At 37.2% G+C, this 18,481-nt stretch overlaps 1 protein-coding gene across 7 annotated transcripts in view; it reads left to right on the forward strand.

The window, feature by feature from the left end:
* The window catches only part of PTPRD (protein tyrosine phosphatase receptor type D), a 541,703-nt gene that overhangs the window by 460,294 nt on the left and 62,928 nt on the right, over nt 1–18,481 (forward strand). For all 7 annotated transcript variants that reach the window (XM_065907691.1, XM_065907693.1, XM_065907692.1 and 4 more), the window contains one exon: nt 14,222–14,397. In XM_065907691.1, coding sequence (XP_065763763.1) covers nt 14,222–14,397 — 176 coding nt within the window. The remainder of the gene's footprint in view (nt 1–14,221; nt 14,398–18,481) is intronic.

Genomic DNA, 18,481 nt, shown 5'->3' on the forward strand with positions numbered 1-18,481 from the left:
TTATCAGAAGATGCCCACAGACTGTAACTTAAAAATTGTGAGGGGCTTATTTGCATATAAATCTAGATAATCACTAAGGACAATTAAAAGTTTAGGAATTGGTGATGGTGATGTGATTAATAAAAATAAAGCACATTAGAAATGTCTGACGCATCTATTTGTGGACTGCTTGGTAATCAGTTGTACTAAGGATTTTATCCCAGAAGGAAGGATTGCTTCTAGAAGATGAGGATCATTCCTCAACTGTACCTAGCTTCTCTGAAGGATTCATGAGAGTATTATCCATTCATCTCTTTCCAATAATAAATCCTTCTCACATGGCATATTAAAAAATACCCAAGAGCTTGTGTTCAACAGTCAGCATTTTGTTAGTCTTTTTGGCTGAAGCACTGCATTGGATTGCTATTCTTAAAAAGTAGTTTACAATGTCACTTAAATCCTTTCCTCTGTCATAATAGCTACCCTGGACCACCAACTGCCACATACCATATTCATCCTCACTGGCATCTGAAAGAGCATTGTGGCTTTTTCATACTTAAAAGTTCACTGCTTACCCTCTTCCAGATGTTTTATAAAGCATTAAATAATACCAGCTTCAGACCCAGTCCTTTTCTAGAACACTACAACTGAAAAATTTTCACATATATTTGTTCAAGTATCTTTCCCTGTTTTCTGCTTCCAAAATCTATGATGGCCACCACTTTATCTCATAACCCTGACCAAGTCCTACCTGCCTCCCTAGCATCCAAATTTAATCTGAAAATGAGTCTCTGCTTAAAAACTTTTCCCATCAGCACCAAAGGCAATAGCACATTAAGTTCGAGTTTTAGAACAAGAACTATTATATCTTGCAGCATTTGAGCAAGTCCATACCTCAGTCCCCTTTTCTCAAAATGGTATTATGTGACATAGATATATTTTGTAAAATTCTCACAATTGATTTTACTTTTGATGTTGGAAAATGTTCTAACAAAACAAATAAATAAATAATAAATCTTTTTGTGGAAATTAAAGATACTAGTTGTCCAGGGGTTAACGTTTTTTCATACTGGGAAAAAAAAAAAAAGATCACTTTTATCAGTTTCACCAATGGTAGTTCAAGCAGGATAGTGTCACATTGGTAGTTGCTTCTTTTGAGGTCCTATTCAGAAACTGTGAATGGTATATGTGGATGATTACCATATAGGGCTCACACTTTGCTTCCCATTGTAAAAGGAAAAAACAACAGCAGCAATTTCTTGTCTCAAGTCTCTTAAGTTATCTTCATGGTAAATAAAAACTAAACCAAGTCACACATAGAGGAAAGAAATCTTTTTTGTCACTAGTGAAGCAAGGTAAATGATAAAAATAAAATAAATGAATAGAAATGGAGAACCCATTTGGAATGATCTTGGCTGGAGAACTTGTCAAACTGCCTTTGTTTCCCTGTAGTATTGTTTCAAACCACTCAGAATTAGGTCACTCAATACTACCACTTCCCTATGCTTTTGCCTGCTATGTCATCATTTTCCTTAACCTGTTATTTTCCACCATCATAACAGTAAAGTATGTCAAAGGACAAAGAATATTCCTCCTTGCACCTTTATTATGATAGTTGGAAACTATGTACATTTCATTCCCATGCTATTTTTACAGAATAAGATCCAAAGCACTTGAATCAGACTAAAACGTGCCTTTTTATAGCTTTGTGTCCACAAATACACCCTAAATCTAGAGCTGACCTAGAAACCAAAAGTTTTTTCAATTTTAAGTGTTATGCAAAAGGTTAGAAGCATTTAATTGAAGTTTATGGGCTATACAGAGAGCTTTAATCTAGATTACAAGCATGAACAGAGTTTTATCTTAGACTAAGCCCTAGCCAGCAGATATTTAAGGGGAAAAGCAATCATCCTATATCTTAAGCACAGAAAAAATGCCAGCATCTGGAACCACAGAAGCAGTAACTGAGGCTTCTCCTGTAAACGGATCTTTGATAGCTCAGAGCCAGATTTTTAGAATATATTAAAATGCTATGTGACTGCACATACAGTTTATAAAACTTAATGTGCTTGTTTTGGGTTCCACCCATGGTGATAACTTACATGAGTGTGGTTGAGTGGTTTATATAGGATCCGTTGGTTGTTTTTCTCTCTGTGTTTCTGATCACTCCCTTTGTATTACTTTGCAGAGTGATCTGATGACATTAAAGAAAAAACTGGGAGTTGTCACAATGACTTGTGTTGTCTTTATCTTGGTTTAACAGAGCAAAACTCTTAACATTCTTCCATTGAGAGAAGACAAGGGAAAAACTTAAAAGAATAAGGAATTGTGTATGGGCACTGATGTGCTTACTGAACGCCTTGAAAATACTGATATTTCATGATGTATCTCCAAATTACAATTATTTTATGTATGCTGGGAAAATGCAAAATAAATTTAAGAGAGTCCTAATTACAAAATGCTCACAATTATTGAATTAGATGGTAAGCAGTATGAAAACACAATTGAATTCCTGACCAGTGCAGTTCCTGTTGGCATCCCAACATGTTTAGGCAGTACTTAAGAGAAAATAATAACTCCTGAAAGAGAGAGATGATAGGACTTACTTCACTGACTTAAAATATTGTCAAAAAAGACTAAATGGAAATTAATATTTATATGTGCATAAGATAATATATGATAATATGCTTAATCTTATAGACTCCAAACTTGTCTAGAAAGTATAATTTCATTAACGTAGGAAAAGAGAAAGGGACCAAACCAAAATGTAAAGAGCAAGGAAATCTGGGTTTGGGTCACAACTCTGTCCTAACTCGTTTTGTCACTTTGACTTCTGAGTATCAGTTTTCATAGTGTAATGTCTTTCACTTTTGAGTTCTCTAAGAGTTAGCTCTATGTAGTTTTCACATCAGCTATCTTATTTACTATACTCATAGCAGTCTGATGAAGCAACAGTATAAATATTTTATTAGTATAGATAGGTATCCATGTTTAGAGATGAGAAAACTGAAGCCCAAACAGAGAATCAGCCCTGAGTATCAGTGCAAAAGATGAACAACTAATAGAGCTTACATTTGAATTCTTCTGATTCCTCACTCAAGGCTTCGTGGGCCCACATCACTCACCCTGCTTTCCCGCTGATACAGGGTGTGACTTAACTAAGTAACCTAGCATGGATACGAACACCTGGCCTTGCCTTTTTGACTAAAATAATCCATTTTATCATTTCGTATTAACACAAAGTTCACATTTTAGTATTTCATTTCTCTTTTTATGGCCTAACTTTCCTGAGGCTATAACATAAAATAGGGAATCATCAGTGACCTGGATGCATCAGACTCCTACAACTGCAGAATGTTACGTCTGTCCCTAACAGGTGATCTTCTTAGCTCAAATAACTTTTTATATATCTTAAACTTCTTGTAAATTCAGGAATATCAATTAGAGGCAGGTTATTTATTGTAATGCCTTGTAACTATCAATGTAATTATCACAGTCCGGAATAAAAAAAGTTATTTTTTTCCTAAACTATAATGATCTTCACTGCTGCCAGTACTACATTTCTATTAGTAGAATTATAATTAGTATTTCACTTTAAAGACGTGTTGACATGGAATTTTTTTGTAAGTCATTGACCAGGCCTATGTCAAGAGCAAAATTTAAAATCCTCCTTTTAAATTAAACAACAAAGACAAGACATTATGATAGACATGACTGTCTTGGTATTTACCATGTGTTGGGCATCATGTCTTAGATTTTATATATAGTGTATAAAATCATGTATAGATTTTACTGATAGTGTAGAACAACCTCAAAAGCTAGTCATTGTCATACAAAATTGAGATGAGGAAACTGTTAAACTTTTTAAAGTCTAGTAACCTTCTTACAGGCATTAGCTAGTAACTGGCAGAGCCAAAATTCTCAGGTATGAGTCAACTGAACTCAAGATGGCTATTCTCTCCAAAAGGCAACCTGGGACTCTAGCCACTTTTGAATCATGATAATGGAGCCTGTACATGTCAACCTAACTCAGAAACTGTCCTTTTGACTGGGAAAACTGTCTAGGAATTTTGAAATATACATTTTGGAACACTTATCATAGAAATCTTAGAGCCAGAGTTCTTCAATTGTGTTCTTAGACTTAAGCTAAAGTGAATATTTCCAAAGAATAAACAACTTATAAATGGCTTTCAGGTGGATTTTTTGTTTGTTTAATATTACTACATTTTTGGAGGTATCTTAGGAAGAAAGAGAAATAAGACCGAAGACTGGAAACTAAATCCTGATTTTAGCAGCTTTGTGATTTTGGGCATGTCATTTACTTTAGTTAACCCTTTGGGGGGAGTTGATTCCTTCTTAGAATCTGATGAACATTTCAAATTCCACTTGCAAACAAAAGGCCCCTACACACATCTGTATACTAATTTCATAGAGATGACGGACACAGTCTCCTTGCAAGTGTATTCTTCAATTTAGGGAGCGCTGACTCAGTGTCTTTCGTTCTGGTTCTACCTAAAATGAGAATGTATAAGACTGCCCCTGCTATTCCAAAAAATTATGAAGGTTGAGTCTAAATCCAAAGATCATAGATAAGTATTAAATCTTGGACATTAAGAGATTACTAGCTCTTTTGAGTGGGGAAGGGGGCACATTTAATCCAGAGGGTTTACCCAAATAGAATTATTGGTTCATCTGTGTCTCTCCTACAAAACCAAGTTTAAATGGTTTTTTCTAAGAGTTAGAAATGACAAAGAATACAGCACTTCATGCCATATGCATTTTTAACACTGGTGTTTGTAATCTGATAAAAGCAGCTTAGTAAAAAATGGGTTTGTTTCATTTTTTTCTAGTTTTGGGGGAGTGTATTTAGTTTCAAACCATTCATTCATCATTATTCACTTCATCTCTGTAATGGGTACCTTCCTACAAGGGCCTGTGTGTATTTCTCAAGAACTTCTTTCCTATTAAAGTATCCCAGGTTCTTTTTGCTTTTGAAAAACTTGTTTGAACAAGTTCCTGTGCCTTGGTTTCCTCATCTGTACAATAGGATTAATAATAATAATGCCTACCTCCTAGAATTATTAGGAGAATTAATGAGTTAATGCATATAAAGCCTTTAGATGAGTGTTTGGCAAAAAGAAAATGCCCCGTAAATACTGGGAAATATCATTACTGTTGTGAATTTTATTACTACTATTGATATATCCTTTTATTCACAGATGGAATATCTTTTGTTTATGATCTATGGAAAAATTAATACTATCAAAATGAAAAAGCTGCATATATTTGCAGCACTCTGTGAAGCAAAAGAAAATATTGGTGCTTGATAAATGAAAACCAGATCTATAATAGCATTACAGATTTCAACAAGGGGAAGAATGTGTTCTTTTAAGTGGAAATCCAAAATATATTATCTGCTATTTGATTTGCATAATAGGGACAACTCAAAAAAAATTCCAACTGTAAAGAAAATAGATGATGTTACAACAACTTGATTATTTGTGAGATGGGCAGTTTAGCACCTTTAAAATGAGAGAGCAGCTCTCAGAATCACTGCTCCTAAGATAAATCTAAATTTAAAAAGTAAAGAGAAGAAACTACTGATACTCCCCTGGACGGTTGATTGCCATTTGCCACCACACTTGTGCTCTACATTTAAGCCCTGTCTCAGCTTCCTCTGTACAGTGTTCAATGGTAAATGTCTACTGATTCATTCAGACAGCTGTCAGCACATGGTGACGTTCTCCAGTTACACATCTTACCCATGCTGGGGTTACCCTTCTTTTTTTTCTGCAGGCCATATCTAGTAACCATATATATTTTCAGTAAGTAAAAGCAACTAAAAACAAACAAAAGAAAATCAATAGCTGCAATCTATCCAAAATTTTCTAATAAATGTCTAATTATACTGAATATAAATATTTCATATGGAGTATCTACATTAAAGAGTTAAAATTGTTTTCCTCAGTCAAGAATTCCTTTAATAGCTGTCATGTGATATTTCCCACATCAACGCAATTAATATGATTCCTTTTCCTCTCGGTTCATTCTCTCTCTTCGTCACTCCTCTCCTCCCATACCCCAGACACTAGTGACTAATTTGTGGGCACCTGGGTTTATTTTATTTTGCTCTCGAAGTTCTGCTTACACCACTGAAGGAAGTCGGTTAGAAAATATGCCTCATCTTAAAACACACACACGCACACACAAAAACTTGTCTCATCCCATCCCATATTGGTTGAGTTCATTTTTCTCACATTGTTTAGAACATCAATCACTGAGTTAGCTCCATTTCTTTAACATTTTCAGTCTTTCAGTTTTCAAGTTAATTATTTACAAGCATGACAAAATTTAATCCTTTTATTGCAGAGTGATCTTTTTTTTAATAAATAAAGGCATCTTTCTTTTTGAGGAACAGTGCACAGTCAAATTTTTATAGCTTAATTTGTCTTAAATTGAAAGCTAGATGGGATTTAACCTCTGGAAACTTGGAACAATTTCACAAGGTGCTTGCAGCCTTCGTAAAGACTAATTAGAGCTATTTAAATGGCATCTCTCTCCTGTGAGCAGCAGAGCAAGTGTGTGGGGATCTGTTATTCCCAGCGCCTACCTCAGCCTGCCCCTGTGGTGCTTCTTACCTAGAAAGGAGAAAAAACATTTTTAAGGGGTGGTTGGTTGTGTTGGTTTTTTCCTGTACTTTTGTTTCCAGGAAGCTAATCGAAGAGTAAATGAGAAAGCTCTGAGTTTATTTTTATCTCCATTGTCTTTGTTCAGTTACTGGGATTTTCTTTTCACTTGTGTGGTACATCTATGCAGATTTTGCTAATGAAGCTACCCTCCATCACTCTTAACGCTGCAGAGAGACCTCCGTCATCTGTGGTATGGCTCTGTTTTTAGAATATAGGCACAAGTTGTACATGACTGTATTGTTAAAAAATGACTATTTTTGTCTGCTCCGTTATTGGTTTTTTAACATAAGAATGGGGAGGGAGCCTTCCAGATTTGCAGTTTCTTTTTGTCAGTATAGTATTCAGAAATGAGTAGGTTTATATCATTTTTTTTGATCACATCGATCATAAGAATAGCCAGTATCCAATGTGTATTTTAGACATTTCAAATTAACTTACTCATTTGAAACTCTCACAGGGGTGTTGGGTAGGGATGTTATGATAGTGCGGCTCATATGTTAGGATGTAGATGAGGAGACGGGCACTGAGTGTCCTACAGACGGAACTCCTGCTGATACTCTGCATTCGATTTTGACTATTTCATTGTGAAATAAAGTCCTACAATAATTGTAGCTCAGTTGGTAAAGAATCCACCTGCAATGCAGGAAACCCCTGTTTGATTCCTGGGTCGGGAAGATCTGCTGCGGCAGGGAACGGCTACCCACTCCAGTATTTTTGGGCTTCCCTGGTAGCTCAGCTGGTAAAGAATCCGCCTGCAATGTGGGAGACCTGGGTTTGATCCCTGGGTTGGGAAGATCCCCTGGAGAAGGGAAAGGCTAGCCACTCCAGTATTCTGGCCTGGAGAATTCCATGGACTGTATAGAAAGAGTTGGACATGACTGAGCGACTTTCATATATGTGTATATATATTAATATAAGCTAAGTTGGCAAAAACTCTGTGACTCAGCTGAACAGGCATACTGCAGTGGCCCAAATGCTGCTTTATTTCAGGGCTAAGTGTCCCCTAACTAGAAATGAGTCCCTTCCACCACAATGCTGAGAAGTCCCAATACATGTAGCTAATCTTGCAATGCATTCAGAGACGACTCAATCACCCACCTCCTTCTCTGTAGCCACTCTCATGACCCAGCCTCCTCAGCAGGGCCAAGGTATAGAAAACCAAAGAAAGCAGGACACACTGGAGAGTGCAGGCGGGGTTCACAGACTCTCTGGAAGTTATCCATTCCTCCAGAACTCACAGTGGCGATGAGCTGCGGTACCCATACAGAAAGGCACACTTCTAAAAAGAATCATCCTGCATTTGCTAGAAACATGGAGGGTCACAGGGCAAACTGCAGTCATATCCAGGGAGACTTCTGCAGATAATACCCTCTGCCTTTGCAAGAAGCATTTGTTTTTTCTGGTATGTTGCAAAGAGAAGCCTTTGTTTTGCTAGTTCTGATGCAGCTGTGAGTGGCTGCCATGGTGTAAGTGAAGGAGAAAGAAGGCCTGTGTCCCTTGAAATTAAATAAATTTACTAGTAAATTATTATTAGATTTTGTTTATCTATTTTCTGTTCTGTGGTTTTGCCGGTGTCAGCAAACAAAGTAAACATTTTTTTTTTGTTTTTTTCTGCATTGTGGGTTGTAAAAATTACAATCTAGGTCTTAACTGGCAATTCATTGTTGTTAGAGTTTTTTTTTTTATTTGTGTATTGAAGTGGAGCAGGAGACATTACTGATTAAATGAAAGGTAGCTTTTGTACTCTAGTGGGTCTTGAGTACTTCTATCTTACAACAGGGAATAAACTGCTTTACCAAAAAAAAAAAAAAAAATTCTTTGACACAAACTTCACAAAGGGTTTGTAGAAGTGAAAGGAAATGGAAGTACTGGAGCTTTGATGCCACGCTGTGAGCTGGAGCAGAGCCAGCCAGTGAGCTAAAGTTCTGGTCCCGCTGTGTGTTGCTGCAGCAGTTTGTCCTCTAGAGCCATGAGTGGGGTTCCCCACCTTGCCTCTAACTCTGCCTCTTACTCATTCCCACCTCCACAAGTCAAAGAAAGCTACTTTTCCTGAATAGACCACGTGCTAGCCTAGTCCTACCACCTCCTCATGCTTTTGAATCTGTTTATTTTTTACCCTATCGGGTTCTAGTCAAAATTTAAAGTATCAATCACACCAAAAAATCTCATCACAGCTCATCAAAGGTAGAAGAAGTAGGAACCAACTTGAACGATCATCAGAGCGTGTACCTGTCTAATCTGATAGCCACTGAAGGCTCTATATAGCTTAAAAAGAACTTCACAGAGATTTCTGAATCCAAGAAGGTTAAAAACACCACAGAGACACAATCTTATTTTAGAACTTAAAGGGACTTGAGGGAATCAATTTGTCCAGCACACCTTGTTTAGCAGATAAGCAGTCAGAGGTCTGTACAAGTTGAACCACTGCCCAGATGTCAAAGAACAACTTCCCAGCAGCCCTAACCCAGAGTTTCAGTTTCCTGGTCAAAGTCTCTGACGTCTTAGTATGATCTTAGTATTGTTTCATGAGTCACAACTTTTATGATACAGAAGTACATACTTGCCCCTTATAAGATTACTTACTTTCACATTGATAAAATAATTTATGTACTATTTTGGGTCCTGCTTTTTTACTGAAGAACATAAGGCCTTATTATTAACATTTTATAATTATAAACACCTCTCAACAATCTTTTCAAATCAAATTATCTACTGACCTGAAAAACTGAGTGCAAAGCAAGTTATTTATTTATTATTATTATTTTTTTTATAACGACACCCACATGACCCAATTATTTCTCATCAAATTAACAAGGGAAAAAAGAAAAGAAAAAGTATTTTAACCCAGTCAGGACCAAACAGCTCAGATAGTATGTTCTTTGACATTTCAACATGCTTTCAAGGTTTTAAAACCTTTCTCAGTGTGAGTTAATTATTCATCAGGAATACTCTTTCAAACCAAATAGCTTCATCTTTCCAAGAATTCCTCTCCATTTGTTAATATTCAAATATATGGGAGAAAATCACTATAAAGCTCTAAAGTGTTAATCCCATGCTTAAATGATGAAAAATGGCATTTCCTCTGCATGTTGAACTCAAAAGTTCTCAAAATTTTTCAGATAGAAAAAACAAGGGAGCCCAAAGTTCACACCCAGGCTCATTTTTCCACCAATAGTGTAACTAGCAATTCCCAGTAAATAAAATGAGAGCCTAAACGTGACCCAACCATGTTTGAATCACAATATCTTAAAGGCTTGAGTTTTATAGCTCCAAGTTCAGTTTGTCCAAAACACAAAGACCCAGCGGAAAGCATGTATGTAGTATTTCTAAGCACCACAAAAAATAAGTCCATTAACTGATGAAACAAACTAGAAGACAGGAATGTGGAATACAGTGGGGTATAATATGAAGATAAGATCTAGCCTATTTTCTCACTTATTAGATGATTAGATTAGAATGATAACTATTGTTGGTATTGGAATTGTGTACGTGACTATTATTAATTGGAGAATACACATGAACGAATACATAGGAAACCAGGACTTCTGTGGTCATCCAGTGGTTAGGAGTCTGCCTGCCAATGCAGAGGACACAGGTTCGAACCCTAGTCTGATATCTTACTTGCCGTGGGGACAACTAAGCCCATGTGCCACACTTCTAAGCCCACACTTTGGAGCCCTCAAGCTGCAACTACTGAACCCATGCACCAGGACCACTGAAGCCTGCACGCCCCAGAGCCTGTGCTCCACAACAAGAGAAGCCACTGCAGCGAGAAGCTGGCACAACTCAAAGAAGAGCAGCCCCCCTCATTGCAACTAGAGAACGCCTGTGTGAAGCAATGAAGACCCACTGCAGCCATAAATAAATCAATATTTTTAAATGAAAAAAAAAAATACACAGAAAATCATGAAAACTTACTTTTATAAATGTAGTAAAGCCATGGATGCCTAGGAAAGGACAAGGTCTAGTTCTAACCTGTTTTTCTTGGACAATGACCTTAAGACCAATTGTCCCTATGGGACTTAGAACCAAGAGAGTGCCTACAGCAGGACCAGTCCTAAGATTCTACTTATGATGAGTTTCAGACATCTTTTTTTCAAGTTCTTGCTATTTTACTACCTCTTTCTCTCAAAAAGAAAAAAAAAAAAAATCAAGGCACCATTACTGTACTTTTGGACATATCTTCACAAATCTAAGAAATAAAAGCAATCAGCTGATTGACAGTAATTCTGTTTTCTTTCAGTTCTGCATTTTAAGTTATATTTCCACTTAACATAGCCCCAGAATTCAGTTAATTCTTACACACTTCTCATGGATTAGTAGTGCACACTGATTTGCACTACATTAGAGGAAAGTCAATATAGTATGTTTTTTTCATTGGAGTTGGCTGAAAAATCATTCTAAATATGTCAATTTGAAAATAGAGGTCTTGTCTACTCAAAACACACTTCTCTTTAACCTTAGCTTTCAATCTGAGGTTAATCTTTTCTTTAGAAGTGCAAGCCACCATTATTTCTCAGACCTTTTCTCATTCATCTTTCTGCACAGTTTATTATGTTGGGTTGTATGAATATAGGACACACTTGGTCTTAGAGCTGCTTGAGAACACAGTAGTCCCTCACATCTACACATTGCAAAGAACATGTGATACAACTTACTGGAAGTGTCTTTTTGTCAGAGTGTGTAAAGCAATTTGCCAGGAGACTTTTATTCTAGGTATTACCTACTTAGAGACACGTGTCAAAATATATAAAGAGGATCCTCACATTATTTTCAGGATATAAATATCCTGAATATCCTGAATAAATATCCTAACAATTAGCTCTCCTAGGTGTCAAAGTATTGTTTTCAATTCTCTTCTTTGCACAATATCAAGTCCCAAATTCTTAAAGCATTTAGTGATACAGTATGGATCCAGGTGCCTAATAGTTTTCAGAAGAATTTTTGTATTTTTGTCCCAACTATTATTCGGTATCAACCTATTCCCCATAAAATATAATAACAACATATTGTTCAAACTTGAGCAATACATCAAACAACAATTCATTATGTGATAGCTGATTAAAGTTTATGCAAGAATGTAGGCGAGGTCTGATTCCACCTCTTAGACGTGTGTCTCACATTCACCACCTGTGTCCTCAGATGCGTTGTTCAGACACATTTGTTACCCTTGATAAGGAAGAAATGGCACGGTGCCCAGCTGGTATATTTTCTGAGTCATTAAACCAGATTTCTCCATTTTTGAATTTTCTTGGAAAAAAAGTTTTCTGTGTACTGGTAGCAGAGTGAGGCCCTTAGCCAGAATCCTTTCTATCATTTCTTTAATGTTACCTGCTAAATTACAATATTTAAGGTGAGCTTTCCCTGTGTTATAGACTCATTGTTGGCTCAGAACCAAATCCTGCAGACATGGAGATGTGCATGCTTCCCAGTGGCTGTAACCTGAGGACTTTATTTAAACTGTCCTTTGAATCTGCAATAATGTGGTGTCAGGGAGGAATAGGATCTTTATCAACAAAGGGCTGCCAGAACCCCAACAGCTTCTTGAGTAGCTGTAATAGATGAATAATGTTACAACAAACCGTGCATTTCAGTTTTTGCTCAAAAGGCTTTTCACTGATGCTGGTGGTATTTCACATCCATGTGTTCATCTTGGAACCCAGTAGTCTCCATCTGACTTTCATTACTTTTCTTGAGAGGATCAATTTTACAACTGGAATCAGAAAAGCAGTCAAAGTAATTGCAAGTGGCAATCACTGAAATATAGTAATCTTAGCTTGGGAACATATGTTCCATTATAAAGAATATATTCTTTTTTTTTTTTTAATAAATCCAAGACTCATATTTTCCCAAAGTAAGAAGGGACCATGTACAGGTTCTAGTGCTATCTCCTGTATCATGCTAATATCCCTATAAAGTGTTTATTCCTTCAGGAATAGGCAACTCATTACATCTGAAGGAAATCTATATCCTTTCTGATTCTGACTATATGAAAATGCTTTATTATACTGGAGATGAAATTCATCTGTCTGTAGTTACATCCTTCAGAACTGAAAGATTTGGGTCTCAACATAGCAACCCTCAACCTCTCTTGACTCATGGGCGACTCTTATGTCCAACTCCTATTTTTTTGCCAGGTTTTAATATATATTCCTTTCTCATACGAAATAGCTTTGATTTCCATCATCATTCTGGTCACTCTTCTTGGAAGTTCAGACTTCCCTGTAACCCTTTTAAAGGCACCATGCTGAAGGAAAATTAGACTTTTAATCAGAATATCTGTATTATGTTACAGCTTTGCCACTTTTAAATGTTGGAACTTGGGCAAATTGTTTACTCTTTTTGTCACCAGGGATAGTAAAGGTAAATAAAAGGTATGTGGTCTAGAGGCACATAAAACAAGCAGTATGCAAGTGGACAATTAAATTTAGAATTACAATGTTGCCAAGAGAGTTCTGAGGTCCCAGGGTATGAAGAACAGGCCCTCTGAGCTGGAGGCTCAGTGTTTCCTGATGAGAAGGAGACAGACAGTGTGTTGTGGGATGCGGGATGGCAGTAAGCTGGGGGAGCAATGGTTTCTAACAAAGCCAGCATGTAGAAGCAGGGCAGTGTCTGGAGACTGGAAAGTGAGTAGATGAGTAGACAAGATGAGTTGGAGAAGTACAGAGCTTTGTACCATTGTTGAGAATTTGGATTTTATTTAAGGTATAAGGAGAAGCCAGTGTTGGGTTTGAAGAAGATACATTCAGTGTCTGAAATACATTTTTATAAACTGCTCTCGTCGAAATAGAGAACAGACTGCAAAGGACAAAAGTAGAAATGGGACAACCAAGTAGGAGGCAGTTGTCATCATCCAAAGAGAGATTTGTGTGATTCGACAACCCGTGGAAGTTTAAGGGAGAAGCAGTACCCTACAGAGGTTAAGACACAGATGTAGCAGACTGCCTGCCTATAATTAGACCAGACTCCACCAATTTTGGCACATTTTTGCATCTCTCTGCACCTTAGTTTCCTCCTTTGTGAAAGGAAGGTCATGACTGAACTTCCGAGAGTTCATGAGTCAAGAGTTGTTGTGAGGATTAAATGAGTTTATATATGAATTCCCTGTTAGCTAAATATGGAAAGAATTTTTTACTCTTAGGACATGTTCCACCCTATACTGCATTTTCAGACTCAGGCATTACTTTATTTGGTTTTTGTCTGGGAAAGAAAGAGTGAATGTGGAATATGACCAGATAATTGCTTATCTTCCTTTGCAAGCTATATTTTGCTGATGCAATGGGGAAAACATGTGAGAGAAAAGACACTGCATGAACAATCAGTTGTGTTTTTCTTTCTTTGGAGTCCACCTTGTCATGTCACAAAGATTGAACACTTCAGACATTGTATTTCTTTAATGTGATGGTCCCAATAAGAACCGGTTTTAATCCTATTTCAGAACCAAACTTTAATACAGTGTGAAACAATGATATAACACTGTCATCAGGCCATGTCCCAGGCTGTTTCCTCTTGTGATATGTTCACATAGTTGCATAACACTCCTTGTTTTACAGGCATCCCAGGAAGTGACTATGTGAATGCCAATTACATAGATGGCTACAGGAAACAAAATGCCTATATTGCAACACAGGGATCTCTACCGGAAACATTCGGGGACTTCTGGAGAATGATATGGGAACAACGGAGTGCCACAGTTGTTATGATGACAAAACTAGAAGAGCGATCCAGGGTAAGGATGAGTATCTACTTTCTCCCTCTTAAAATCTCCCCTCAGATAGTTCTGGTCAGAATCTAAGCTTTCGTTAAGTTTTGATTTTTTAACAGCCACTAAATATGAGTGAGTATCAACAGCTTAGATTAAATCATGCTTTAACATTCTTTTGTATCTTTCAAAAAGGAAATTGTCTCATGTTATGATGTGTATGATCACTAAAAGAAAAAAAATAGCACTCAAAGAAGTAGGTAACTTGGCTAGATAAAATAAATACCAACTTGGGATATCTTTTTAACATTCACATTTAATAGGAATGCACAGACTTTGGGGGAAAATCCCAGTAATATGTACTTCCTGACATTTTCAACTTTTTCTTTCTCATAATCTGCAGTGAAAATCTAAAATTCTGTGAAAGGGGAGCCTTTCAAAAATTATTCAAATTATCATAAATTAAGTCAGGGCAGTCAGAAAAATGATGTGGGTTAATACACAGCTGAGAAAACATGTAAATGTAGAGGGCATTTTGCTAGTGTAGCCTTCTCCAAAATGAATAGATTTTAATAACAGAGTCATTGCTTAGTAAGGTCTAAGAGAGGAATTTTATTCATCATATGGATCCAATGTTATGGAGCATGGCATATTGGTTGAATGCTTTTGATTTGCAAAACTAGAACATAATGGGTAAGCAGTACCCACATTCCCAAGTGTACATGCAAATATTGTAGCCATTTGATGAAAATCAGTAACCTTGAGAATTTAAGGAACAAGTCTGACAAATCACTGAAGACACCATATACTCTCCCTGAAGCGTGGGGCGTTCGGGGCAGAGCTTGAAACTACCAGTGAGAGGGCTCTTTTACTAGGGTCACAGTATTCTCAAAAAGGGTATTTTAAGGAAGTCAAAGCCTGAGTCCTTATTTGTTGTATGACAGCCAAGTTTTAAACATTCTTCCAAGCTCAAAACATGGCAGTTTCTCTTAGCTCTAGTGTGTCTATGAGAGAGGAGTTGAAGACTGCTCAGGAGATCCCTAAGGAAAAAGCTCAGACTTCGGAGAATATAAAAAGTCCTAGCTGTTATTTTAAAGCTGGGAAATCAATAAATATGGTACACAATTGGTTTAGCAAAGCTAAAAAGCAATCAGATCTTTTCAGAATGTGAATTCTATAGAAATATTATCTGAAATGAATTTAGATTAAAAAAAACTTGTATGACTGTGAAGACATATATGTGTTACATGTTACATTCAAATACCATTTGAAAGATGTAAATAGATCTTATATTGACTCATACTCAGGGTAACCTCTATATAATCCCTATATATAACCAGCCCTTTCCTTAAAGCAACTCCCTATCCAAATGATTCTTAGATACAATTGTTAATAATTTTAACAAGGTCTAACATATATTGGGTACACTGATATTTTACAATAATTCATGAGATAAACACTACTATGATTTCCATTTTATATATGAGTGAACTGAGGCCAGGACATTCCAGAAGGTCACCCAAGCTCTTTCAGTTACCAAGATCAGAGTGAGGAATTGAAGACAGACAGTCTGTCTCCACAACACATGTGCTTACCCACCAGGCCATACTGCCTGTTAGCACCTCTGTGAAGCAGAGGCAACTGAACTATTATGTTACAGTACACATGTAGATCTAACTTACCCAGACTGCTCTGCCTAGAGATACTGGCTGGTAACAAGCAGTCATTTGCAAAAGCTGTTTTCAGTAAAACACACATTTTTATCTTGACACTGCAGGCTTTCATTAAGCCATGCACAGAAACTTGTTTTGAAATAACCAAATGAAATTCTGCCCCTTTTCTCCCTAATTGCTTCTAATAATAAAGTTAGTTCTAACTGGCCCCACTGCCAGTGCAACATGTGATGGTAATGAGCAGTTCTTGGTGGAAGGCATTGTGACTTAAATACCTACAGTTTATCTTTGTGTTGCAGGCTACCTTTTTTTTCCCCACCTCAGACAGAGAAACTTATTTGGAAGTTACTAAATGAACTCTGTTTGTCCCCTTCATTAATTACTCTTTGCTCTTGCAAGTTAGCTCTCTCCTTTGTTAAATGACCTGAGGAGGCCAAATAAAGTGCTGCCTATGCTTTTTATTCTGTGATGGTTCCGTCTTATGATGACCCACATAAGGCAATATTGCGAGATCTCAATCATCATCAACCCTGGCTATACAGATGATACCCTGACCCCCAAAGCCCCAAAGCCTTTGTTCCTCAATCTAGAACACTTGAAAATAAATGACCAAATGCCCTGGAGAGATCTAACAAAGCACTGAACCCCCAGATTATCTCACCTGCTCTTCATCTTCCTCCCTCACATCCTCCCACCTCAGTTTTCCCCTGTCCACTTGCTCTTTCCCCTAAAGTCCCAGGAAAGAAGGGGAAAGCATGCCTGGATTTTCCAAACAAGAACATAGATTAAATTTTGCTATACAGTGTTTTAAACAGTGGTTAGTTGTTGCTGAAATATATAGCTCCATACTTGGGGAACTTTTAGGGTTATGTGCGCTGACCTGCACCTCAATGAATTCTCAGGTCCCAGCAGCCAACTTCAAAGCAGTCATATGACCTACTTGGCTTTATTTAGAAACTGCTGTAGTCTCTCTCATAAAGGGAAGAGGTCCAGGCAGCTTAAACAAATCACTTCTCCAAGGGCTAAAGCTTGAAATTTCATTATTTTGATGAAGGCTTGGGTTCCTAAAATAAAATTCATCCCCTTGGCTTATTTTAAAAAAAGGCATGTGTGTGTATGTAAACACTTCTGTGCATTGCAAGTAGGCAGGAATACCTGTTAACTAAAGTGGGAAAGAGAGAAGAATAGGAAGAAAAGATTGCATGATACTGCACAGAATTGCCCGGGGACACCACCATCAGAGGAGGCTGCCTGAAAGAGTTCCAAGCAGGGGTGCGTTGCAGTCACATGTCTGGGTTTAGAGCCCAGCTGTAGTGCACGCTAGCTATGTGACATCAAGCAAGCTGCTGGACACCTCAAGGTCTCCTTTCTGGATTACATGGAGGCGTTAATGGGGATATTACTTTAGATAAAGAATGTGACAAGGTGTCTCAGTGAGTCTACACTATTATTTTTTGGTTGAAGTAGAGAAGTTAGAGGCCTTACCATTATAAGTTTAGTTTCCCCTAAAGCTGGCTTCCAAAGAAATCAAGTATTGCTACCAAATGAAATGAGTCTGTTTCTCTGTGGTTGTTGGTGAATCCTAACCAAACACAAGAATCACTACACATAGTTTTGCCCCTGTTCCCAGCCCAGGGTTGCGCAACCATGCATCCTAGTCAACAGGAGAGTGTAGCTCAGAACATGGGGGCCCTTTGCATTTGCCTTTGACAGAATCTCCAGAATGGAGACCCTGACACAGGAAGTGTATTAATCTGCCTGTAAAAAGTCTACAATAGAACATTCTGGCGGCTACTTTCAGTTATCTTGAAGCAATACAATGTGAAAACAGTTTTATTATGAACATGAGTTATGTGTAGTAATAATTACCACTAAATGTAATATAGTTTTGATACCACATTTCCTTTTGGTTCAGCTTTTCACTCTCCTTACCCATTCTTACTTATTTATGATAATAGGGAATTCTCTTCTCAGAACCAGCCTCCTTTGTTTTCTAGCCCTCTACTGTGCCAAGACTCACTCCCAACTTCTCTCTGTGGTTGACACAGCAGCAGGGCTTGTAACCCTTGCTGAATTAGAATAGTTCACTGAAGAAAAAATTTACTCTTGCATGTATTAGACATTTCCCTGATCTTTTGTTAGAGAATTATTCGCATTTGGAAGGCTGATGAAGTCTTACAAGCATGAGGTAGGGCTTAGGGCTTACGGTGGCCATTTGAAAACTTCAGTTCTTTGATTTTTCAAATGCCATCAGTCTCCCTTAAATGTGGCCTTGCAAGAATACCAAACTTAAATCAGGAGACTGTTTGCACAGTGTGTACCTTCATATATCAACCCTGAGGAGAAAATGTGTAAGTTGAATATTTTCTATGAGTTTCATTAGGATATATTAATATACATATATATATATATATATATATATATGTATATGTATATGT

Source organism: Muntiacus reevesi, chromosome 17 (assembly GCF_963930625.1).
Source record: "Muntiacus reevesi chromosome 17, mMunRee1.1, whole genome shotgun sequence".
In the NCBI taxonomy this organism is placed as follows: domain Eukaryota; kingdom Metazoa; phylum Chordata; class Mammalia; order Artiodactyla; family Cervidae; genus Muntiacus; species Muntiacus reevesi.